Source organism: Abramis brama, assembly GCF_963993115.1.
Source record: "Abramis brama genome assembly, chromosome: 2".
Classification (NCBI taxonomy): domain Eukaryota; kingdom Metazoa; phylum Chordata; class Actinopteri; order Cypriniformes; family Leuciscidae; genus Abramis; species Abramis brama.
In genome coordinates this window covers 30277323-30305122 of record NC_139964.1, presented here as the reverse complement: position 1 = coordinate 30305122, position 27800 = coordinate 30277323, and the positions used below count along the sequence as shown (strand labels likewise).

The 27800-nt window shown below is 37.3% G+C and overlaps 1 protein-coding gene across 1 annotated transcript; it reads right to left on the bottom strand.

Moving 5' to 3' along the window:
- Positions 1–523: 523 nt before the first annotated feature.
- gsk3bb (glycogen synthase kinase 3 beta-b) lies at positions 524–26200 on the bottom strand. The gene is made up of 11 exons (XM_084107090.1): positions 25435–26200; positions 17432–17625; positions 17143–17226; positions 7858–7968; positions 6770–6900; positions 5605–5711; positions 4663–4760; positions 3735–3830; positions 3268–3454; positions 1426–1521; positions 524–1343 (listed from the first exon to the last, which is right to left on the bottom strand). The coding sequence occupies exons 1-11, from the start codon at positions 25520–25522 to the stop codon at positions 1285–1287; spliced, it is 1251 nt and encodes a 416-aa protein (XP_083963216.1). The 5' UTR covers positions 25523–26200; the 3' UTR covers positions 524–1284.
- Between the last annotated feature and the right edge of the window lie 1600 nt (positions 26201–27800).

The following is a 27800-nucleotide window of genomic DNA, read 5'->3' as shown; positions in this document are numbered from 1 at the left end:
GCATGCTTTTTTTCTTATGTGGCGGAAATGGGCTTCCACATGAGAGCGAGTAAACGATGGATGATTTTCATATTTGGGTGAACATCATTTTAAGTGGGCAACAGAACGTATGGATATTCTTTCAACAGCACTTTTCTGGCTGACTATTCTGTGAGGATTCACAGCGCATTTAGATGAACAAAACAACAGCCTCAGTTGTACACGTCTACTAACACTAGGGGACACTAAAGAGTACACAACGAAGAAAAACAACAAGAAATGGAAGCAAAGGTACAGTAGAGATCTTATTTTCTTCCTCCTCATCATTAGTGTCGATTTCCTGATGGAGCAGTCCAGATGGTTAAAGGTTTCATACTGTCTCCAGCCACTCATTCCCGTTAAATTCTAACACAATTGACACAGAAGAGACATCTTCGAGAACCAAACCCCGGCATCTTTCTTTCGGCTGTTCACATATTCAGTATTAAGCTCCTGATTATCAGATTCGTGCTTGTTTCTTTAAGCTCACTAACAGTTCAAGAATGAGCATACAGTATTTATAGACATAAGACACATAACATGCACTCACATACACACACACACTCTCGCTCACAGAAAATGATTCGATATTATGTGTGTGTCAACATCTGTAGAGTTCAGTAAAGCACTATACAACAGGAAGGAGGAAGACGAGCAGGAAACAAATGGATAGTGTCACTCCTTCAAAAGTGGTCAAAAAGGAAGAGGTACACAGCAGCAAACAGCGTAAGCATACAACATATCCGCCCAATACTGAGGGGAAAAGGCAAAAGTCATTAGCATATATTTCACGTAGTCTACAGAATGTACACAAGCCCTGGAAATCTGTCCATGGCTCGGTCGTATTGGGCCAATCAGAAACCACCTGCACCGTCGGCGTCAGTCGACGATTATAAAAGAAGCCGTGGCTACAGCATACAGATTCCCCTTTAAAAATGTCAAAGTAGACATGTGAAAACACATTTGTAGTGTAACTGTTTATATTAGTGGGTGGATATCTATATCTATATATGTAGAGAGAGAGAAATCATTTTCAAACATGACCGCAGACTGTCCTGAGGCGTGTTTTTGAGCCCTCGTTTTGTCCTTTAGAGCGTATAGATTAAAACACTGACAATAAAAACAAAGACGATGGCTGGGGCAAGATTTGGTTGGCGCATCCATCATACCATGAGCTTTTCGTTTCGTTTTAGCCACGCCCTTGATTCCCGGGAGTGGGCGTGGCTAATAAGCAGCAGCGTCGGCCCACTGACAGGTGGATGGGGTTCAAGTTGAAGGATTGGGGGCGGCAGAGGCAGCGTTGGCGTTCGGTCCACTGATGGCACCTGGAACGGTTACAGATGATTACTAAAAGTGGTTGTGAGAACAGTCTTGGGGTTTCTGAGAGGCTGAGAGTGAAACGCTCACCTGTTGCAGCCGTGGCAGACTGGGCGGAGTTATCCACCTGGTTCTGAGCATGTGCAGGGATGAGTACGGAGGCCAGCGAGGGGTTACTGGACAACTCTGATCATTAAATGCAAAAGATATTAGTGTAACACTTTACAATAAGGTTCCAGTTGTTAACATTAGTGAACTGCATTAGTTAACATGAACTAACAATCAAAAAAATAAAATAATCCAAAGCATTAGATAATTTATTAAATTCAAACTTTGTACCGGTTAATAATATTTAATGGACAACTATGATCATTGGATAAAAAAGATATTACTGTAACACTTGATAATAAGGTTCCATTTGTTAACATTAGTGAACTGCAATAGTTAACATGAACTAATAATGAAATTATTAGATTAGATAATTTATTCAAATTAAAATTTGTACCGGTTAATAATATGTAATGGACCTGAGCTAACATGAACTAACAAAGTTGTATTTTAACATTTATAAATACTGTAACAAATGTATTGTTAGCTCATTTTAGTTAATGCCTTAACTAACGTTAACTAATGGGACCCTGTTGTAAAGTGTTAGCGATATTAGTGTTAAAAAGATAGAATTATGAAAGTACAACCACATTTAAACTACCGTTCTTTAAAAAAAAATAATAGTTATTCATCAAGGATGCATTAAATTGATAAAAAGTGGCATTAAAGACCGTTATAATGTTATAAAAGATTTCGTTTTTAAATGCTGATCTTTTGCTATTTCTATTCATCAAAGAATCCTGTCTGTTTTATTGACGTCTCTGCGGTTGAAACACTGATTTGAACGATTACATGAGAGACATGATACGGATTTCGGTAAGCTGGACTGTATCTTTCAACATATTTCCTGATGTTCATTCATGTTTTCGTTTTTTTTCGTTCTGTAACATAGTAAAAAGAAAGGAATTGATCGCGTACACACACTCGCTTGAACTAAGGTGATATAGTGATATCTCGCTCGCGCCACATTAAAGAGCGCCAAAACTGTATTTATTGTTTGAATTTTGTGATAAAATGGGCAGAATTTGAAAACTGAGACTTTGTTTCATATCAAAAGTAGCAAAGCACAAAAGCTTATTGCGATTTATTGGACAAACATTCATGATGAAACCTGAAAAGTGACGAACTGTTCAAATTCCTCTTCGTCTAGCCTATATATGCTTGTCCTGTACGTTCGTGAATAAAAATGAAAATGTGGAGGAAAAAAACCCAAATCCTATTAAATGGCTTATCACTAAAATACGAAAATTAAAATGACAGGTAATAATAGATTATGACGGAATTTTTACTACCCTGTCCGTCAAAATGACTGACAATGCGGTAGTCTAACCCGATTTGCGCTGCTCTTGGTAGATTGTGTTGGCCATTATGGAAATGATCTGTTTGTGCTTGTGTTCTTTAATTTGCGCGTCGTCAGTAGATCACAAGCAGAACTTTCCACTCCCATCTGCACTTTTTTTGGAATCGCGCTCTCATGCTAATTTGCCTTGTTTAGTAAATCTCTCCCTTAACGCGGTGCACTAATTACTTATTGCGTCCTCAGGAGACAAGACAAAAGCCCCCCCCCCCAACTGAAATTATGCCTTTTAAATTTATTTATATATATAATTCGAATATTAGTAAGTATAAAAATAGAATTTTGTTTTTCAGCCATTTTGACTGTCCAAAACTTGTTAACACAAATCATTAGGGCTATTTATAAATGGATATTGTGAAAGAGAACTGAACCAAGAAGAAAATGCAACAATTGCGGTACAAAGCAAATGATCTACAGGTCTGAAAACATGAAAAGGTCTGAAATCTGTGCATCTGTGTGCCACATACCCTGTGTGGTGAAATTAAACAACACGGGCCGCTCTCGTCCATTCGGGAGCTTGAGGATGGGCTCACGGAGCTCGTCGAAGAAAGTGTGAGCGCAGGCCTCGAGAGGAGTGAATCGGGCTGTAGGCGTGTACTCCAACAATCGGGAACACAAGGCTATTGCCTCCGGAGGGGTCCGAGGCCGGAAAACCTAACGTACGGACAACAACACAGGTTTTTTTAGTGCTATATACAAACCTTTGTACAATAATATATACTTCTGACTGTCAAAAGTACTATTTTTGATATAAATCTAGGTTTAAATAAGTCACAAGAGAGCAATTAAAGTTAAAAGGCAACAGTAATTTTATAAGGCATTATAAGAAGGGTGTAAAGACAGCAATATAGAAGATCGAATCAAAGCCTAGAATTAAACCAAGGAGAAAAGAGAAGGATAAAAGCATGAAGCACATGGAAACACTCGTGCTTACCTTAGTCCACGGGTGCGCCTTTATCTGTGGAAACTTGAATTCAGTGTAATTTGGGTTCATCTCTCGAATCTGCTCTCGTGTTGGAGTTCCCAGCACCTGGAGGACACAAGTTTTATTACTCTGTCCAAATCAACACTGGACTGACCTCAGCTGAAAAATTACACTATTTTCTATTTCTTCTTGTTATCACTGTGAAGCTGCTTTGAAACAATCTGTATTGTATAAAGCGATATAGAAATAAAGGTGATGTGACTTGAGAGTTCACACTGCAACAACAATTATATAAGATGCAGAGGAACGAAATCATTGGAATCACTTTCAGAGCAATATGTGTGGATGCTATTATAGTTATCTTTATACCAGTGTTATTTTACTATTAATATACACTATTATAGTAACTATTAATATTTATAAATAAGTTTTTATTTTAGTCAAAGTTTTAGCAATTCTTTTGTTTTGCTGTTTTTTTTTTATAGATTTCTATTTATTCATTTTTTATTTCGGTTTTAGGTTTGGTCATTATAGTACTTTAACTTACTTTATTTCAGATAGCTGCTGAAGAGGCAGCTCTAATTTTCATTAAGTTTAGGATTTTTCATATACTATTTATTTTTTTATTTTATTTAAGTTTTATTTCAATTATTGAAAAAGTTTTAAAAATAGATTTCAATGTCGTTTTTGTTAAGGATATCATTCAGGCATGAAATTGGTCTTTTTAAACAGTACACTGAGGATTCTGCTGTAAATTAAGAGAAAGTTCCTTAAAAAAAGAAATGTAACTTCACTTTGCATTACTCAAACACTAACAACCTCTAAGAGAAGTGAATAGTGTGATTTAGCATAGACTCTTCAGTTCAGCAATAACAAAAGCTGAAGCAATCAAAATGTTATTCATGAAAACTCCCATGCAACACACACACTTCCACACCTTGATGATTTCAACGAGCTGATCGACACCGCTGTCGCCAGGAAAAATCGGCTGTCCAAGAAGCAGCTCGGCCAGTACGCAACCAGCCGACCAAATGTCTGTATAGAAAAACAGAAGGTAAACACTGAATATTACAGCAAATAATTTTATCCCATTTCTTTAGCATGTCTCAGTGTGTTATTGAGCTCTTTATACATTACACAAAAACTATGTTGGAGGTGTGATTTAAGTCATACAATATTGCTTGTCGATGCATGCAATTTTAACCATGCAAATATCTAAATTAATAAGAAATAAATGGTCAAATTTCTGAAAGAAATTAATACTTTTATTCAGCAATATGCATTAAATTGATCAAAAGGGACAGTAAAGACATTTATAATGTAACAAACATTTACATTTCTAAAAACTGCTGTTATTTTGAACTTTCTATTCATCAAATAATCCTGAAAAAAGTTTTTTTTCAAAGTTTCCACAAAAATATTAGGCAGCACAACTGTTTTCAACAACAATAAGAAACGTTTCATGAGCATCAAATCATCATATCAGAATGATTTCTGAAGGATCATGTGACACTGAAGACTGAAAATTCAGCTTTAACATCACAGGAATAAACTACCTTTTAAAATTTAAATAGTAATAATAATATTTCACAATATTACTGTAATATTTTTGATCAAATAAAGGCAGCCTTGGTTTGCATAAGATACTTTTTTTTTTAAATCTGAAATATAAATATTTTGATGTCACAAAGACACTATGATTTACTCAATGTAACACTCAAGTGACTGCTATATTATGACTGCTTTAATGTGATATATAACAGTACAGGGTTTTGTGTGATACTGAATATCTTTGTTTTAAAATTTCTTTTAGTACACCTTTGCCGATGGTGTAGTTTAAAAAGAGTTTTAGGAGACAGAGAGCAGTCGGATACCTTACCTATGCTGGAAGTGTAGTCTGTGGCTCCGAAAATGAGCTCAGGGGCTCTGTAGTACCGCGAGCAGATGTAGGAAACATTAGGCTCACCACGCACCAGCTGCTTTGCACTGCAGGAGACGGCCCAAACGCGAGAGACAGACAGAGAGAATCAGACCAGAAATTACACCAGCAACAGTGTACATCAAAACCGCCATCATTATCATCATAAGAACAATAATCATAATCATTATCACCATACACTAATTAACTAGAGCCACATTTAGTTCACTACAGAGGATCTTTGAGCAGTTTACAGTAAAGTCAGACAGATTCAGATCAGAACGCTCAAAGTTAAATGTGTCGGATGGTCGGATTTGATCCGTGAAATAGTCACAAGCAAAGTCTTTCTGTTTTAAACTGCTGCCATTCACACTCTGCCACCCAAAATGCCCTCATTCCCTCAACCAACCTCATGAGGTGCATCATGGGATGCTTTTAAACAGTATAGAAGGAGTTGACAGTGTATAAGATGAGCACATGTTGCATGATTTTCCTGCACTAACATCTCCATGTAATCAATTTGTAAAGAAATATATATGTACACTATCGTTAAAAACTGCGGGATCAGTAAGATTTTTTAATGTTTTGGAAAGGCGTCTCTTATGTTCAGCAAGGCTGCAGCTATTGGATCAAAAATACAGTTCAAACAGTAATATTATGAAATATTATTACAATTTTCAATTTGAATATGTTTTAAAATGGGATCGAATGTGAATTTTCAGCGTCATTACTCCAGTTTTCAGTGTCACATGATCCTAATATGATGATCAGTGTTGAAAACAGTTCATATTTTTGTAGAAACAGTGCTTTTTTTCAAGATTCTTTGATGAAGTTTATTAGTACACAGCATTTATTTGAAACAGAAATCTCGTGACATTATAAATGTTTTTACTGTGACTTTTGATCAATTTAATGCGCCCTTGCTGAATAAAAGTATTTACTTTTTTTGTATTACTGACCCTAGACTTTTGAACAGTAATGTAAGCACGATTTTTATTTAATTTCAATCACCAAAAGGTTTTTAAGATCACGAGCATCAATACAGAACTTCAGTCAATGTCTCAACTATCTTGTACTCAAGATCTCGGTATCAATAAGCGCTGTTAACTTTACAGCATTGTCTCACCTTCCGAAGTCACAGAGTTTGAGTACAGCCGTCTCTGGGTCGAGCAGGAGGTTCTGCGGCTTGATGTCTCGATGGCAGATCCCATACGAGTGGATGTACGCCAAGCTGCGGAACAGCTGGTACATATATAGCTGAAAACACACATAATCAGTGACTTTAATACAACAGAACTTACAAGCTGAGTCAAATCTACAAATGAATCCACTGAAAGCTCAGAAATGAACTAAGATATGGCACAGAACCCCATGAAAACAGGAGAATCCAGCTCATAAGACCTCTAAACCAGCAAGACCACCATGGTCGACCAAGCTACATCAGAAAGCCCATAGTGGACTGGATTCACAAACTACGTTCTGCAGTTTTGGTCCATGAGCTAGACCAGCACCAAACCAACCATGGCCACTTCTTTTTTATTGCAATGAAATGAATGAACTATATTTTAGTTAGTTTAATTAGGGGACTTTATGGTACTAAATTATATTTATGCTGTAGTCACTTTAGTAAAGTAGTTAGAAATGTAATTTCCAACTTAAACTGTCGTAAATCTTGAAAGCTTTAGAGCACAGACTTAAGTTTGATTTCTTTTCAAAGACGACACTTGGAAAATTATTGCTGAAGTGAAAAAAAGTTTTAAAAATGTAACTTTTTACGTTTAATATGAAAAAATGCTCAAAAAAATATTGTATTTTTATATGAAATATTTATTTTCAAAAACACGTTTTTACTCTAAAACTGCATGAAAATCAAAGCTGTACATCTAAACAAGTTGTGCTCCAAATATGAGCTTGATATCTCAAAAAATTTGAGAGTTTGGGCGCAGTACCAAAAGTTTTCACTAGATGAAATTCGACTCTCATTCATTTCCCAATGCGCTCATTTTTGACCGCAAGGAGTACAAGCGTGACTATTTTTTTCAGGACATTTAACCTTTTCGACTCATGTCCATGATTTTTTTTTTTTTGTGTGTGTGTGTGTGTTCACATAACAAGTGTCAAAACCTTTACCAAGTTTCGTACCATTCCGATGAAGTAAAAAATCGAAACAAACAAAACATAAAAATTTTGGGTCAAAAATGAGCGAGATGTTACCTTCACATAGACCATGGGCAGATTCTGCTTGGCTCTGCTGTAGTGTCTGGCCACTCGGTACACGTTTTCAGGCACGTAGTCCATCACCAAATTCAGATACACCTCATCCTTCTGTGGATGTGAAGAAAAAAACGAGGGAGTGACAAAAGAAAGAGTGTTTGATATCTAGAAAACATCTTTATAGGTTGGTTATGGGTTACAAGCAGGGTTTGAAATTAACACCCGCCAAAATGCGGGTAAAAATTAACTGTGGCGGGTAATGCTGTAAAATCACTAGACAATTTGGTGTGTTACTTAATGTTTACTTTGCTGGGGAAGTTTGTGTAAGCCACAATGATAAATACATGATAAATACAGCCATCATGATAAATGCAGCCTTTTGCAAAGCCATATCTGGCTTACTTGAACATGCCCGTCACTACGCAACAAATAACGGTGCGCTTGTTCATTTGCATTGAAGAAATAGCGAAGATTAAAAAGCATTTGGTTAACAGAAAAGACATCATCCTACATTATTTTCCAACATCCTAGATTTTTGGATGTTCTTTGTACTGTATTGATCTGTCCACGTAAAATACATTTTTTGGTGATGAGGATGAAAGAGGAGGGGAGGAGACTGCTGGATTTTTTTTTTTAATAAGAAATTAATGTATGAAATCCATGTATGTTCATATGTTCAATATGTTCATTTCAAACCCTGGTTACAAGCAATGATCAAAATAGATCTACAGATCATATATATATATATATATATATATATATATATAAAACAACATCAAAAGTGTTTCACTCGATTATCCAGTAATAAATAAACATTACTATGAGGTTATGTAATTAATAAGCCATTTTTGGTTGAATATTAAATATAACAAACCATTCCATTGATATACACTACCGTTCAAAAGACTGGGATCTATAAGATTCTTTTTGTTTTCTTTGAAATAAATAAATACTTTTATTCAGCAAGGATGAATGAAAATGATCAACAGTGACAGTAAAGACATTTATACAGTTCCAAAAGATTTCTATTTATATTCATCAGAAAAAATCCTGAAAAAATATATATCACGGCTCCCACAAAAATATGAAGCAGCACAACTGTTTTCAACACTGATTATAATCAGAAATGTTTCTTGAGCAGCAAATCATCATATTAGAATGATTTCTGAAGGATCATGTGACTGAAAACTGTAGTAATGATGCTGAAAATTCAGCTTTGATCACAGGAATAAATTACATTTTCAATTGGCTGATTGTCTTGATTGTTCACAGGTGTTTCTTGTTAGTCATTAGTCTTGGTGTTTAAATAGCCCTCAAGTTTCCATTGTATCTTGTCTAGATTTGTTTGATTCTCATGTAACTAGGTCAAATTCATGTTTTTGTCGTGTCGGTTCCCGTTCCGGTGTCCGTGTCGGTATTGTGTTTTATTTTTAGATTTGTTAATTTAATTGTTTCTTGAATGCTTCTGTTAAATACACCTACTGTAGCTTAAAAAATAAAGCACTGTTTATTTCATTTGTATATTATATGTTGTGTATATGTAATGTGTATCTTTGTTCTTATCTTTTAATAACGAAGAAAATAATGACAAAGATTTTTATCTTCGCCACTTTGGCCTAAATGTCTGCCATTCTTTTTTATTTGATATTTTACCTTGTAAGGCTGTTTTTAAAATAGGGACATTAGTTTGGCTATAATGCTCAGTCACTTGCAAAATAGTAAAACCAACATGAAAAAGAATTGTGATAAAATCGTGAATCGTGATTTTCCTAAAAAATATTGTGATATGATATTTTTGCCATATCGCCCACTCCATATTCAAATTAAAAACAGTTATTTTAAATTGTAATAATATTTCACAATATTACAGTTTTTACAGTATTTTTGATCAAATAAATGCAGCATAAAAAATAAAATAAAATGAAAAATATTACAGATCCCAAATTGAACGGTAGTGTAATATTTCTCAACTTGGGGGACTTTCTAGGGAGAAAAGGAGGTCTGAGATTCATCACACATGAGACACATTGACTATTTAAACAGTCATGGTTTCTCTCTCTTTCCCCCCAGAGACAAGAACTGCTTAATGTAGCTGGAAAATGAACCAGCCAAAGGCACTGAGCCATTTCCTACCTCGCAACTATGAGAACAGCTCTGCAATTGTCCTGTGATTGGCCGAGTGTTTTCTGAGATGTGCTGTGATTGGTTGTTCATGCACGCATACAAATTCTTAGATAAAAGAGGCTGCTAAATCACGAATATTGATATCAAGGCTCCATGCTGGTGCTTTCATACAGGTGATAACTAAAGACAAGCATTTTACAGATTTTAAAATACAGTGATAATTTTAGAATTTATAAAACGAGGTATGCTATTGCTGCTGATTGGTCAATACCATAGACTGTAAAAAAATAGGTCAATACAGCTTTCCAACCATGCCAAAATACATGATATAGTAACAAAACCTCTGTAATACTAGCATACTGCATAATGTGTAGTATGTACTATATACTAGTGCATATTATATTTTAAAATATTTGTGAAACTGCAAAATATGCAATGATAAACTTTTTTAAATGTTATTATGCAACTTTGTTGACACAACTTTAAGATGTAGCATGTTTGCACATATACACATGAAAATCATTAGCTAAAATATGCATAGAGAAAATAATTATACCCCCATTAAGATTGATTGATTGACTGACTGAACTATGTTCGAAAAAAAGATATGACACATTCTACGGAGCCCCTAAAGGGACATGAGAAAAGATATATTTCAATGCTTTTGCTTTCTCTCGTAATATTACTTATATTGTAAATAATTTGCGGGCATCATGAAGGCGCAATCAATATGCGGGGTATTGAAATCACTTTTGAATGCACGCTCGCTTGTTACTTTCACTTTCTAATTCGCAATCTCATGTACTCTGTGTATAGTAGCGGTAGTGACCACACATTTCACAAGATAAGACGTCAATGTCAATGATGCTCAGGATCTGTTGTGCACCAAATCCTCCGCCATCGTCCTGTCAGTCATCTCTCCTTACTATCTTCATGTGATAACTGAAATCTAATGTAATGTAATGACTACCGCAGCAAGCCTGACCATGTCCCTTTAGGGCCTCCGTAGAAAGTGTTATTAATTTTCCCTGCCTTTCTGAATTCGGAATCAGGCTTTAGCCACATCCCTAGTCCAATCAAGTATTAAATCAAGACATAGTTAGCGCTTGGAAAGTCAAGACAGGTGAATTGCATTGTGGAATGCAATAGCCGGTTGCAGACTGTCACTGCACATATTAGTTGCACACTACTGAGTTTAGGTTGCACTGCTGTTCTTGACTATAAGCTGGTGTGATAGTCAATATCCATGAACTTTGATTCAACCGCACCATTGCCAAGAGAGTAAAGAGGCATGTCAATGGGTGAGCGTTCTGTCTGGACAGAGTTACATAACTGAACTGATCCTGTTTCTGTGACACCAGGGGAGCCGTCGGGGCAAAGTCGCAACGGTCAGACACTATGTCACCATGCTGGAATGGAGGGTTAAACCAGTGAGAACAACCCTGCTCTCGCTGTTTGTCAATGAGACGGGCAAAGATACCAGATTCACAGGCCATAAACATAACTGCGCACGTCTTTTTTTTTTCTTTTTTTTACCTTTATTTAACCAGGAAAGTCCCATTGAGGTTAAAAACCTCTTTTTCAAGGGAGTCCTGGCCAAGAGGCAGCAAAAAAACACAGTCAATTACATTTATAAAAGTTATACAATACAAATAATTAAAAACATTTACAATTTAAAAACAAATGCAGACATGAATCCTAAATCAACACGTTAATGTAAGCCTTGCTGTGGTGGTAACAAATCTCAGCACTCAAGAGGGCATTAGAGTTTCCTTCAAATTGCAGCAATATTTGTAGAGTAGTGATTCTTAACCAGTAAGATTCACCACAAAACGTATTATTATCAATATTGAAAACTGTTGTGCTGCTTCACGTTTTGCGGAATTTTTTTTCCAGGATTCAATGATGAATATAAGGTTCAAATGAACATTTATTTGAAGTAGAATTTTTTTTTCTACTATTCACTATTTCACAGCCACTTTTGATCAAGGTAATGCATCCTCGCTGGACAAAAGTTTTAATTTAAACGGTCTTTAATTGCAACAAAAAAATTATATACCATCCGACCATACAAACTAGAGCAAAATGGCCATATCCTCAAACCATAAACACATGGTACAAGGAAATATGACCAGACTTGATTGTTTCAAGGCACTATTTGTGTCCTGAATTAGAACACTGGTGTAAAATGTGTTTCAGGCCATATAGTGACACTTTAATCCATCATGACTGGCCATTCACTTACAGCATCCTACTTTCTGTACCGTTTCTTTTCTTTTACGCCTCTCAAAGCACCCCTCACACATAGAGAAAGATGATGTCTTCCTTTCTGTCTGTTACAAAAAATAAGCCCTGCCATTGTGTGCGAGAATAACTCAAGAGTAACCAAATACCCAACGGCCTCTCATATGTGCATCGGTGTGTACGTGCGTCTTAAGGTTAGGAGGATGATATTTTGTGAACTGAACGCATTTACAGGGGGATAAACAAGGCTTGCAATGATGCTGAAAATTCAACTTTGCCTCACAGGAATGAATTACATTTTAAATTGAATTCAAATAGAAAAGTGTTATTTTAGATTGTAATATTTCAAAATATATCTAAAAAAAATTATCTTACCGACCCAAAACTTTTAAATACTGTAGTGTATTTTTATACAAATAATAATATATATATAAAAATATGTTGCCAAAAATAAGTTTATTATATTAAAGGGGCTATATGCAACTTTTTCCCCAAAATAAACGTAACAATAGCCTTTTTATTTGACCATTTATGACTCAAACATCTCCTGATGAGCATACTGACACCTTGTCAGCTCACAGTGGGTGCACCTATAAGCCTGTATCCTATTTTTCCTATTTTCTGTCGGGTCGGATTTTTCGCGCGCTGTCTGCGGATGTGACGTCAAGCGCGTTCATGTTAAACGTTTCAGATCACTCTGCCACCACCGCTAGTCAGCAATTAGCCTTAGTTTCTCAAACAATATATGTATTTGACTGTTCTTACCTCTGTAAACATAATGTTGACTTCTTTGCAGCGGATGACTTGTGAAGTGTGCACGTACGAGAGTGAGCAGAAAGGAAGAGCAGTTCCGTTTTTTGACCACAGGTGTCAGTCGCGAGTTTAAATTTCAGAAAAACACATATAGGCCCTTTAATGAGGCAGTTAAAAGATGTTGAAGGTTATATTGATAGCTAGTGGTTGAACTGGGTACTGCAGTCCAAATTCAAAATATTGGACAGAGTCGTTTCCCCCTGCCCCTCCTCCTCAGACTTGATGCTCATGTGGGGTTGCCAGATTGAGGGTACACAACAGAAACTAGTGTAATTGACAATGGAAAGTGACGAGCCTTTCACTGCATTCACACGGTGTCGGGATGGAGGGCGTGTCTGAAGTTTGGTGCTAACGTGACCGTCAATAGTGACAACAGCCAATCACATTACTTCCAGCTTGGACTGCAACACGCTAGGGTATTTGCAATTAAGGTGATCTGATTGGCTGATACCTGCTTGAAAAGTTGAACATTGTTCAACTTCTGCCACAGGCAACGCCAGTGTTGTGACGCACCAGAACCCACAATTCATCGGCAACACATCACCCATTCAAAGTAAATGAGAAGTGGTAACGCCAACGCCCCATGTGAATGCACTGTTATGGCATCAGCTAATCAGATTGCCTTTATGCAAATACCCAAGCGCAGACGCTAGCCAATCGTTAGCCGGTTTTTTTGTGTTGTGTTGCGGTCCAAGCTGGAAGTAATGTGATTGGCTGTTGTCACTATGACGGTCACATCATCACCAAGCTTCAGACACGCCATCCGTCAACCATCGACACCAACGTTTACTTTAGCCGTCTGCGTTCCACGACGGCCCGCGCACTGTCCGTGTGACGTAATTTTCGTCATCAGGAGGGTCCGTGGACGTCCGCACCCTGTCCACGTGCTGCACAAGTTAAGTGACCGCGCGAAAGGTGCGCGTACAACAGCGCATCTGCGAGTGGCTTGAGCAGTTGAAAACAAACGCATCTTTCTACGGTCACGGCCAAAGCTGCTTCCCAATTCAGAGGCTGCATCATTCAAAGGACGCAGACTTTAAAGGAAACACCTACGAAGGTCATGATAGTCAGAACAAGCATTGTTAAATGGGACGGCCTAGCTTACGGAGGACTGTTCTTGCCGCCTAGGAAGTGTGGCAGCTGCCGTTGACGAGTGGCAGAAAGTTATATTAAACAGTCTGAAAACAAAACAGTGTTCACAAACTGTCTAAACATGTTCACCACTGTCCATTTCTGTACATAATAAAGAGTATAAACTACACTGAGATCATTGTATCATTAGATATTTGAGTTAGTTGAAACCTTATACCAATACGTTTAAGTTAAGTTTACATTTAAAAGTGTAATTTAGTCAATTTCTCAAAAAAAAAAATCCCATCGTCACTGGCGAGCAATGAATTCTGGGGTAGGCAAGGCCGTGAAGGATCCATTTGTTGTATCCTTCATTTCACGGGAAACAAAGGACGCATTTGGAGGAGCCTTCGAATTGGGACAGCCTTCATCGAGCAGCAGTGAGGCAGTTGGCCTTCGAATTCAGCCATTGAAGGATGCAGCCTCTGAACTGGGACGGAGCATTTGAAAATCTTGCGTGTGCGAGACAGAGAGTCACAAAAATTGGGCTGCACGCGGACAAGGTGTGCGTACGACTGAAGTATACTTTGAGCTTTACAGTATTAGTTGATCAGCTAACGCATATGTTTGCAAAGTTTTTATTGCCAGGGCTTTAGGTCGGGTAGAATTTCGGCCCAGTTCACTTGCAGGCTTCCATTGCTGTTTTCTGCCAACTGGCAACCCTCGGTCTAGAAATACTATTGGTAAATTGGACCAAAATCACACAGACCAAAACAAACAACAGACATTCCGACACAGAACGCACATTTCAAAGCAGAATAACTGTTGCAGCATTTTTTTTTCAGAGAAACAAGTATTTGAACTTAGCATGTTTCCTACATCTCTGCAAACATATAAGTATTTTTATGCTTTAGTACAGTCAAAAAAATTACACAGAGCGCCTTTAAAAGAGCAAGTGAAAATCTAAACTTCTGGCGAAGGCCAGCAGAGAGAAAAGACATATATACTGTTAAACACTGCTTTAGTCACGGAAAGGCCCTTGATTGCTTTTCTGACTGATGTGACACTTCAATTGAATTCACTCAATCTAAAATGTGAAGGAAAACAAAAGTGTACGCGGATGAAAAGGACTCTCTTTACTCAGTAAAATCCTCATGTTTCACAACCACAATCATTTCCCAAACCACAAGCAATGCATGAGGCTGCAATCTATATTTATATATGAATGTGGCCCTCCTGACTGAAGTGGACTACCTCTGACATAAACTATGCATATATGAACGTGGTTAGGGTTAGGTTACATTGTGTGGTACCTTGATCTTCCTTCTCAGAAAAGGAAAGAAAAAAGAAGTGGCTGATTTTGGATGTCTGCAGCTTGTATAAATTTACTTTGTAAAAACTTACTCTCAGGTATGTAATGCAATAGTATTCTCGTTATACGATCTTGACAAGACTGTGATCCTATTTGTGTGATCTGTGTATAGATTATACATTAAAAGGGAAGGCTGAACTCTGTGAACTCTCTTCGACACACAAACACAATGTTCCTTTGGTTGGCTGCACAGGAGCCAGAACTTGTCATACAGTAAAAATAGGGCTGGTTTAACAGTTTATCTTTCCATCAATCAAAAGTTTCCTACTGAGCTTTCATTGGCCACTAGCCTGTGACAGGTTTTGCCCCCGGGGCTATCGCTGGATTACCCAGAAATCCCATACACAGGTCAACACTGCAGAGCCTGAGCAGCAAGTGCTGTAAATCTCAACAAAAATACCACCCTGCTGGCATACCAAGTGTCTTCTGCTAAATATACTGTAAGATTGTGCATATTATTTATAGTTCTATTCATAAAATGATTTGATGTTTTGTATATGTGCGTTGCACCATGAGAGGGACATTGCATTCAATTTGTTCATAACATAGTGGAGAATCTCATAAAAAAAAAAAAAAAAGATCTTTATATGTTGAATAAAGAAATAAAATGGCATATTAGAATGATTTCTGAAGGATCATGTGACACTGAAGACTGGAGCAATGATGCTGAAAATTCAGCTTTGGCATCACAGGAATAAATTACATTCAAGTTTTAAAATATATTAAAAAAGGAAACCACTCATTTTTTAAACTGTAATAACATTTCACAGTATGACTGTTTTTACTGTATTATTGATCAAATAAATACATTATTGGTAAGCATAAGAGACTTCTATAAAAACTCTTTTAAAAAGTCATAATTATTCCAAACTTTTGACCGGTAATATATATATAATAATTATTATTTATTTGATTGCATTTATTTTCAGGGTTAAGCAATTAAAAATGTATATTTATAAAAATATACTCAAACATTTTTTGTATTAAATGTGACTTTTTTTACAAATAAATTACCACCATGATATTACCATGATATAAAAAATACTTTACAATTGTCATAATATATATAACTATGATATTACATTAATATTGACAAGATATACACATACTTTACAAATGTCATTATATATAATATTTTTTTTACATTACATTAATGAAAATTAAAAAAAAATTCTGCATTACACTAATAATTGAGGGAGAACTGAAGTCAAGATCCAAAAAATCTTAGTGGAACTAAAATAAGCTTAAATTTCTTTATGTAAAATATAATTTCATATATATTTTTTATATATATCTTGTCACTACGACGGTCCCATCAGCACCAAGCTTCAGACACGTCCTCTGTCAACCATCCATGTTTACTTACTTTTTTTTAAAAGTCATTATTAGCAACAGAGTACAAACTCTAAGTAAGAGAGTGTGAGTTTGCTGGTGTCCAGAGTGTATTTTAGTGTGCAAGAGCCAACCCAGTGGGGCTCTGCTGCAGTCCCTCATTATACAGTCAGGTATCAGACTGCTATTCACTTAGGTTTGCACCATAGAAATACATATCCCATGACCCAGAGCATTTGCTGGGAAACTACTGGGCCAGCATGTTTGTGGTATAGGGCACTTGATGGTGCTTAGAAAAATGGAGGGAAGAAAAGAAAAGTGGCACTCACTTTGTCTCCGCTGGAGTAGAAGAAGTACCGTAGACGTACGATGTTACAGTGATCCAACTTCCTCATGATCTGTAACTCACGATTCTGATTAAAAAAAAGTATAGGCAGAGAAAAAAGAAAAGAGTCATGAGAAATGACATCAATACAAGGCTAAATAGTAAGCAAATGTCACCCATATCACCACAAGGGTAAACGTTAAACTTATTTTGGCCTCACAAATCTGACGCACTTGGGCTCATCAGCATGTCTTTCTTAGAAAATCTGACACACACAACCAACACATTCATACCTTAAACCTTTTATCCTGCAGCACCTTCTTTATGGCCACCAGCTCACCGGTGTCGCAAAGCTTCGCTTGATATACGACCCCAAACGAGCCGTTCCCGATGACCTTTGTGTCCGTGTAGCTGACCTCCTGAGGTCTGTCGGGACCCTGACCAGGGGTCGCGGCCACCGTTGTGACTTTACTGCCATCTTTATCTCCTAAGGAGAGAGAGAAAGTACAAAGTATCATGAATATTCCTTTGAAATTCACTGGTCTGTTTAACACAGTCACATGAGCTCTAGGTGTTAATATCCTCATTAATGTGTGTTGCTGCGCGTGTCAAAATACACCTGAGCTCATTTTCGACTTAAACACATCCGCTTCACACCTCACCATGTTTTCACACCCCTGAGCAAGTGCTTGAGAACATGAAAATGAGGAATATGAGCATAAAATGGGGAAGTGTCCTCAATTATACAGTAGAAAGATATTTTGAAACTCACCACTTGCCTTTTTCTTCTCTGTGAATTTCCATTTCTATTAAGAGTATTTTTATCTCGATTACATAACCTTTTTTAAATGACCTTCCAATGTAGCAAAGGTCTGGTTTCTTGGTGTGAGCGTCTGCAGTCCAGTAATGGAAAACTGACTAAATAAAGTTTCATGAGTTTTAATTATGGATAATTACTTTGTATAGCTAGCAAATGGGATCATTAATTAGCACAGTGAGAATTTTAATTGGAAACTGAAGCCAGATCATCGTTTAGAAAGTGATCTAGTCCAGGCCAAAGCTGAGGTCATGGAAACTAAATGTCCACTAGGAAATAACATCAGTGACCTTCTTTCACTTTTTATCACCATAAAGTCAAGATATTTTACATAAACCAATCACATTCTCATTAGCTACAATACCGTTCAAAAGTTTGTGGTTGGTAGTTGGTACGATTTTTTAATGTTTTTGAAAGAAGTCTCTTATGCTCACCAAGACTGCATTTATTTGGTCAAAATATTGTAAGAAATATTATTACAATTTAAAATAACTGTTAATAACAGCATTTATTTGAAATATAAATATTTCGCAACATTATAAATGTGCTTACTGTCACGTTTGATCCATTTAATGCATCCTTGATTAATAAAAGTAGTAATATATAAAAAAACCTTAACCCCAAACTTTTGAACGGTAGTGTACATTTACAAAGCAGCAGAATATGATTACATTAACAAACATTTTAATTATGCATGAGAATGATTCATTTTATGACCAAACAAACAAAGTTTATGTTTCTGAAAGTTGAGACGATCACATTTATGCTGTGTTTGAGTTTAGAGCAGACTAATTTCTGGAAAACATATGGTAAGAGAAGCAATTTTGAATCCGTTCTTCAGTTTTTGATAAACACACTCCCTACAGAAGGAAAGTACAAGGTTTTCCAAACAGGTTTCAGAGCATAGACAGTATCATGATTCACTGCAGATCTTCAAGGTCAGGAATGCACGGGTGTTACAAAAATAGTCTTTCAAAATAAAAGAAATAATTAGCAGGTGTTAAGGTGTTTAGCAGCCGGAGCGAACTTTTCCGGAAAGTTTGCTTTGGAACTCCCAAAACGAACTCCAGATGAAATTGGTTTCGGCCTGATTTTTTTTTAAATGACGTCACGTGAGTCCGTTCTTTAATTTCGCTTTAAGTATATCTGAGCCTTAAAGCATTCCTATTAAATTTACAGCAAAACATCTAAGTTACTTTCTCAAATAAATAACACAAGTTCCTTGGTTTCCCATGTATTGCGTCCCATGTTGAGAGAAATCGTGAGTAAGTGCTGAGGCGTTGTGTGCGCTGTGTAAACATGATGCTATTGTAGTTCTAGATGTGAACATGCATTTACTCATCTCACCAACACAAAAACAGATTCAGTATTCCTTAAAATGAATAAAAACAGTGAAATGCAAACTTAGAATACTGTATTATGCAATCATGCAAGGATTAAATATGTAAAATAATAAAAATATACTTTATGTATTTATTCTCACTTTATCAGGGTCCAAGCACCGATGGTGTGAGGACCCTATTGGAATTGCTGGTCCAATTCAACCATACCAATAAGCAAAAATGACTTTAGTTAAACATCACATTTGTGGTAAATTTGCATTTGCATATTCATTTCACTTTTCATGCGAAAGGGCCTTTAATTTGCCAAAAACAGAACTTTTTTTTTATTAAAAAAAACAAACGAGCAAGCCCAGCCCAGGTTAGAAAATGTAACACAAAAGTAACCCAACGCATTACTTTAACGCAATATTGTAACGCATTACTTTTAAAATGAACTTTCCCCCACACTGCTGAATAGATCTGAAATGAACCACTGTGAACGAATCATTGAGTAGGCCCTGTGTGAGCTAAACAGATTCGTGATCATTTCGTTTTTTTAATGAATCAGACTAGATTAAAAAATATATATAATAATTATTCGTTCATGCTCAGGTAATAATGACTTCAATTTCAGTCTGTTCCTCACGCAAAGCTAACATACAGCTCCAGGACACTTGAAATGTAGTGCACTAGTTAGACGGGCTACTTTTAAGGTGCTTTTTGGAGCTTGGCAGATGTGCTGTGTGAGAAAATCTGCATTGTTGCAGTGAACAGGAAACAAATCTGCTGCATGTTTGCCAGTGATCTGAGCCAATTTAAGCGAAATACTATAATCATATGCGCGTGTTTGGCAGGTCAGGTGAGCCGTGGAGTGAAGTGCATACCGAGCGCACGTTCAGCACGGGGAAATGTGATGAGTCAGAGGGCGTGAGCGTGAACACGCGCTCGCACGATGAGCTAATAAAGATCTGGGCTCCCAAACTTACGCAGCATGGAATTTTAATTGAGTCACGGCCCATTACTTTACCCAGATCATCTTCCCATCCTGCTCCTCTGACACCATCCAGCTCAGCAACTGACTAGTCATTTAGCAATTCAGATAAACCGAGGCATTTAATATAAGACACAGCTTAGCTTAATCCTCTCCCGTCTAAGAGACTTAGTTTTCATCATTACGGCTAGAGCATTAACCACATTATCTCGCATACAAAATGATTATCCCTCACCATCCGCAGTGATAAGAACAGATGAAAATGAACTGATCATAAATAAACATGAACCGATTATGAATATCTAATGATTAGCTCTGCAGAATTTAAACACGGCAGTTTTACACATCAACACTTACTTCTTAGTTTTGTTTATATTATAATGAACATCAGGTTGGTCGTCATAATTAACTTAATAAACATAAAAACAGGCACATTTGTTGAATGCATTCAATGGCTTGTGGTTTGGGATGCGCTGATATATTAAAATCCTGGCTGATACCGATAAGCCTATATTTATTTTTATTTATGTTATGGCCAATAAATACTGATAAATGGCTAATATTAAAAATTCTATAATTTTCCATAACTAAATTAAAAACAATACTAAAAACTAAAACAATTCATTGCACAATTAATTATTCAATATCTGATACCAACATGTCAATCTATTCTTTTTTGTCCACTTGAATTTTTAATGAAAGTACATATTTTAATGTTAACAATATATTAATGATCAACACCAGTACAATTGCCTCAATGAACAGACTTCTGTCCCCCACAGGCTCGTTTTCGTTTTTTTACACATTAAATAGATTTACCCCCACTTTAATAGCTCTAAATAGGATTAAAGGCCTAATTTGCTTTGACAGGTTGACACTTGACAGTATTTTCTTTAATATGAGCTATGAAATGCAATTTCACGGCTATAATGAATGGCCTGCTGCTGTTCTCTGACATGCATGTCTAGACAGACTATTTGCCGCATGACAGTAATGAGAATGTCACATGGTCAGGTGTAGCCCCTCTTTAGGACACACCCTGTGGAGGAAGGCATGCTGCCTCAGGCCTGGGCGTTGCTAATGGCAGCAGGATGAGTCAGCTGGTGAAGCTGACGCTGCGAGTCATTTGCTGTCAGCTGATTAGATCAATGCCAGCACCACTGGTACATACTCTCACATACATGCACAATGTTCAAAATGCAACACCCCAAATATCAAAAGCAAAAAATAAAAGATATTTTGTATACACAAAATGATGACTATTTCATTATATGGCTTTTTTATTATTTCAATTTAAATAATTTTAATTAATTATATTAAATTATATTTAAGGCCATTTACGGACATTTATAAATATATACACTACAGTTCAAAAGTTTGTAGTTAGTACAAAAAAAAAATATATATTTTCTTAAAGTTTATTATGCTAAGCAATGTTGAATTAATTTGATCAAAAATACAATCAAATTTTGTTTTGGAGCTTTCCTATTATAATAGCTTTTCATACATCCAAGGTCAAAACACACTTTAACTTTCTCATAATGTTCATTGCAGCATCACCTAATTTCTCAAAGAGTCTGAAAATGGATCGTCCAAAGATCCGGGCTGCGTTCAGCCCCGACAAAACGTTGCACAACGTTTTTTAAACAGAAACGGTGATGCGTTGAACACACTGTTCTGATGACGCAAGAGTTGCAACTATGGCAGCTGAGAAGGCCATTCTTTGTGTTCTTTGTGAAGAATTTTCGGAGCCTGATGAAGTCGGTATAAATATGTGTTTATACTACAAAATATGCCCGATGTTACAGTTACTGCACTTGCCGCCCAGAACAAAAGAGAACATCCCAATCGAGTGAAGGGATTGCTGAAACTGAAATGGAAGCACACATCTTACCTAATTCAGACTAAAGCGCATCTATTTAGCCTCACATACTGACTTTATTTGTAGTTCATACTGTTTTAATACCCTGTATTTTCTTTCTCCTTTTTAGGAAAAGCACTTAATTACCATTGTTTATTTCTATACCAAATGTCATACACTTGCAATGAAGCTAAAAATATAAGCAACTACATCATTATGTTGATAACCTATATTTTTACAATAAAACAAACATGTCTTCTAATATCCTCAGTTGTTGTGTATACCGAGCTGCATCGAAGACATTTGTAAATTACTTTCCTTGAACCCATTGTGCGAGTTCACTTTAATACCGTGTGCTTTATATTCATGTTGCTGCTGATTGGACTGCAGTTCTGACACACCCACCAAACAAGAGAAAACGCATCTCAAACCCCGTTGCACACCGGTGCACGCCGTTTCCAGGAAACATGACGTTCAACCCGGAAACCGTAGCAAAACGTTGCGCACCGTTTTGAACTTGAACGTGCCCCAGGTCTCTCTAAACCTACCCTTTCGCAGCCTGCTCTGATTGGTCAGATGGCCCAGTCTGTTGTGATTGGTCTACTTTGCTCTGATTGGTCAGGTGGCCCAGTCTGTTGTGATTGGTCTACTTTGCTCTGATTGGTCAGATGGTTCAGTCTGTTGTGATTGGTCTACTTTGCTCTGATTGGTCAGATGGCCCAGTCTGTTGTGATTGGTCTACTTTGCTCTGATTGGTCAGGTGGCCCAGTCTGTTGTGATTGGTCTACTTTGCTCTGATTGGTCAGATGGTTCAGTCTGTTGTGATTGGTCTACTTTGCTCTGATTGGTCAGGTGGCCCAGTCTGTTGTGATTGGTCTACTTTGCTCTGATTGGTCAGATGGTTCAGTCTTTTGTGATTGGTCTACTTTGCTCTGATTGGTCAGGTGGCCCAGTCTGTTGTGATTGGTCTACTTTGCTCTGATTGGTCAGGTGGCCCAGTCTGTTGTGATTGGTCTACTTTGCTCTGATTGGTCAGGTGGCCCAGTATGTTGTGATTGGTCTACTTTGCTCTGATTGGTCAGGTGGCCCAGTCTGTTGTGATTGGTCTACTTTGCTCTGATTGGTCAGGTGGCCCAGTATGTTGTGATTGGTCTACTTTGCTCTGATTGGTCAGATGGCCCAGTCTGTTGTGATTGGTCTACTTTGCTCTGATTGGTCAGATGGCCCAGTATGTTGTGATTGGTCTACTCTGCTCTGATTGGTCAGATGGCCCAGTCTGTTGTGATTGGTCTACTCTGCTCTGATTGGTCAGATGGACTAGTCTGTTGTGATTGGTCAGATGGACGCGTCTGTTGTGACTGGTCTACTCTGCTCTGATTGGTCAGACGGACTAGTCTGTTGTGACTGGTCTACTCTGCTCTGATTGGTCAGACGGACTAGTCTGTTGTGATTGGTCAGATGGCCCAGTCTGTTGTGATTGATCTTCTCTGCTCTGATTGGTCAGACGATCCAGTCTGCTGTGATTGGTCTATCGCTTACAGCACTTATTGGAAATAAAACGCCTATTACCATATCTGAATTTCAGCTCCAGATGCTTCCTCAGCGCTTCATACACAGTGATAAGAACAGTAACGATGGCGTTAGTTTTACCGTATCAATTCCAGCCCGAGTCCTCATGCTTTTGAAGTGCATGCAAAGTGGATTCGCATCATGTCGACAATTTCAACCGAACTCTTACAGGCCTCTGCAGCAACTACAGAGTTTAAGGGCGGGGCAAAGTACTGTAGACGTTGTTCGCGGGCAGCCAATGAAGACCATAGATGGCATTATGCTAATTTGTTACAATGTTACGTAGGTATCTAACAGGAAGAACCGCTGATGACTCATTTCAGAGGGTCAGAATCGATAATTTCTTTTAGGAGACACTAACTGTGTTGTACACTTTGATCTTTAAAACTCTGCAGACCTTTTACATTCACAAATAGCATTTAAAATGAAAAGTTTCTAAACAAAATTGTTTTTACAGCAATGCCATAGAAGAACTGGTTTTGGTTCCCAAAAAAAACAGTGAACAGTTCTTAAAATAACCATTTTTTTTCTTGATGTGAAGAACATTTTAATAATCTAAAGAACTTTTTTCCACTATGAAGAACCTTTAGTGGAATGAAAATGTTCCATGGGTGATAAAGGTTATTTATGGATCCATTGAAGCCACTAGAGTGCTTTTTTTAAAGTGTGCATAATGTGTTAAGAAAAATACAAGCTGCACTGAGTTTCCATTATAGCAGAGCACCATTACACCGACAGGGATGTGTTAAGTGCTGGACAAAGTGTCAGTCCACGTGTCCTCCCCTATTGTGACACTACTGTAGGTAGGCTGTGGAGACATTTGGAAAAGGGATAGAGTCAGAGGTGAGTCACACACATCTCTCTGATCCTCCTTTTCTGAGAAGCACAGTGGTGAGATACACATCATTAGTGCAGGAAATGAGTGATCCAGCTGGGCTGAGGCTCAGGAGACAGGCCTGTCAATCAAACCACGGGGGCACGAGTTCAAAGAGTGAAAATGGACATTTGTACAGCCCGTGCAGCTATGCAAACCTCATCCAGCTAGAAAGTAAGTGAGATATCAAGCTATATAGTAGTAAGCTATGCCTCAAGACATTCATGGTCTTATAAATCAAAACCTATTCAAGGATCTCAGGGCACTAAAACAAGCCATGAGCTCATCTTCCATGTTAAAACAATGAATCAATCCAGCTAATGACAGCCCTCAAATGACAGATCTATGTGGTCACAGGAATATTCAGATTAATTTCAGAATAGGATTACATATGTGTCATGTAATTGTGCCAACCAAACCCAGCCAGTATAAAACACAACAATATAACAACAACTATAATAACCCTGAATCAGTGCTGACATGATGTGTATATGACAAAATTATGATTAATATCTAGAAATTCTTGTGCAAGTAAACAGTCATTGTCTATGCTGAAAAAAGGTCTGGGCACTGCAATCTCCCTGCTATAAAACTACTGAGCTGTGCAATGATGCCCAGGCAGGGTGCTTCCTTAATGCACAATGCAGCAAATGTATTTCCATTGAGTAGATCTGATAATAAGAGACAGGACCTGACCCATCCCTTGAGATCCAGGCAGCACTACATTAGGGGATAGATTACATGACAGATGCTCACAAACTGTACATCATACACATCACCAACTGAGCATTTCTTGTGTTTCTAATGGTGTTTGGCTGAGAAAGATTATGATATGAGATACAGAGGAGATGATAATACTTACTGCTGACTTTCATGTTGCCAAAGGCTGAAGGCTGCGGCACTGGCTTGCAGCTCTCCGCAAATGAGGTGGTCCTAGGCCGGCCTGACATCTCCAAGATCCCCTTACTCTTTAATAGGCTCCTTTATCACAAGAGTAAATGTCTGGATCCCCCCCAAAAAAGCTTCTGTTTGCGCAAATGAAGGACAACTCCAGTGTAGCTCTTCTAATGCAATGAATTCAGAGGTGGTCAGACAGATGAAGATATCCGTTCTTTAATACGCCGTTTAAAACACTGCACAAAACAAATGTTACAAATTAGTCCCCGTCTTAGAGTTGCCGATGATAAAGTCACAGGAAAATGTCTATGGAAAGCCAAAATCACATTGTCTTGAACACACATTCAGCCTATCTCAGTTCATATATCGGCATATCCAGATCGCAGAACTGTTATCTCGCATGCGCATATGTTAAATCTAGCGGGATCAGATAAACTTACTCGATTATAGTTTATCTTTCACTTTATATCCTGCAGATGTTACCGGCGTGTATCGGATAAAGCTGACACCGAGACTTGCCATGACCGCATCAGTCCTTGAATAATGATCTAGATCCGATAATACGCAAATTTCAGGCTTCTTTCTTCTAAATGATAGGACGGGTGTCGCTAGCTTTTTCTTGAGCCCTCAAAGAAAAAAGAAAATCCCTGATGAAGATATTCCCTTTCGACTAACACAGCCGCGGATGCCTCCTGTTACCGATGAGATTCGTGAAAGAATCATTCATGTGTGTCGGATCTTTTAAAATGAATCGAATCTGGTCAGACTGGTCGGAGTCGTTTTCGAGTCAACTGATAGTAGGCTTTTCGAAGATTTGACTAAAAGTCACTAGCCAAATATCGACAAATAAAACGTACTGGAAATACGTTTATGATGGGCTGTTTCACATAAAATGTAAAGAAATGTTCAGGATTTTTAATGTAAATCAAATTATATATATTCTAACCTAAGTAATAATGTTTTATGAGTTGGATAATTGCTGCAAACTGCCTGAACTGCGATTAAAACTTAAACCTTAATCGAAAAAAAGTGTATAATGTGCGTTTAAATGTGGCTTACACCCGAATGTCAAGGACCACGTGGTGGCGTAATTTCGTAATGATGAAAAAGAATCCCTGAATTCGTCTTCGGAAATCGTGTTCAAAAGAACCGATTCTCTGAAATGAGTCGGAATTTACTTCCCATCACTGACTCCTAGCGGAAAGTAAAGGATAGCGCAGTTCTCTCTCTCTTGCATACTACTAGTATACTACTCATACTACTTTTACCACATCTTTCTACGGCAGCTAGAAATAGTAAGAGTAGTATGTAAGTATGCGGTTCTGAATTCCGCCTCTCTCTCTCTATTCAATTCAGAAAGCTTTATTGGCATGACAAAAAATACATTTTGTATTGCCAAAGCATTCATGATTTAGAACATCAGGGCCTGTATTCATAAAGAATCTTAATGCAAAGAGTAGCTCCTAGTGACAAAATTCTAAGAAAATTCTTAGAAATGTGGGCGTTTACTCTTAAAATTAAAGAAAAACTCCTAGTAAAGAAAAAAGTAATTCAGAAAGCATCTTAACCCTTAAAAGAGGTCTTAAGGTCAAAATTGTTAGGAGCACAGACGAGGACTTTTAAGAGGCTTAAGAGTTTCTTTAGCAGAGGAGAAAATGGCAGAAAGACGAAGAAGGAGAAGAAATGTGTTGCAGACAATGAATAACAGTGAGTTAATAAGAAGCTATATATTAGATCGTGCAGGGATCATGTTTGTGACTGATCTTTTTAGAGACACGCTAACATCTCCGACACAGCGCAGAAATGCCATAGCGCCTGAAATGAAAGTAATCACTACATTACGATATTTGGCAACTGGGAAAGTTCCATGTTTGATACATTAAAACCAACATTCAAACCACCGCTTAAATAGACATGCCAGAAATCAATGTAACTGGAAAGAGTGGAACAATTTTTATCATTCTAAGCAATCAAATACCTTATAGGAAATCAACAGCATGGTAAATAAAAAAAGGATTTATATACACATATATAATGTGTGTGTGTGTGTGTGTGAGAGAGAACGATCAAATAGGAAAAATTACGCATGTAAGTTCAAAGTGGAGGCTTAGAATAGACCCTATACTTAAAATCACTTTTTTTTTTCTTCTTGGTCAACCAACCAATCACAGTCTTCAAAAGATTGTATCATACATAGCAACGGGGTCAACCCCGCCTCCTCACTAAGATAAAAGTTTTTGTCTTTTCCTTACTCAGAGTTGCTCTCAGATCGGTCCCGAATCGCTCTTAAGCTAAGACTCCTACATAAAAGTTTTTAAGCTAAATTAAGAG

What these genes read in the sequence shown, in the direction of transcription:
- gsk3bb (XM_084107090.1), bottom strand. Translation starts at nt 25,522, where the DNA reads ATGTCAGGCCGGCCTAGGACCACCTCATTTGCGGAGAGCTGCAAGCCA. An exon ending in AGACTACACTTCCAGCATAG is followed by an intron (nt 4,761 to 5,604) that starts GTAAGGTATCCG and finishes TTTTCTATACAG; the next exon opens with ACATTTGGTCGGCTGGTTGC. An exon ending in AGGCGCACCCGTGGACTAAG is followed by an intron (nt 3,455 to 3,734) that starts GTAAGCACGAGT and finishes TCCGTACGTTAG; the next exon opens with GTTTTCCGGCCTCGGACCCC.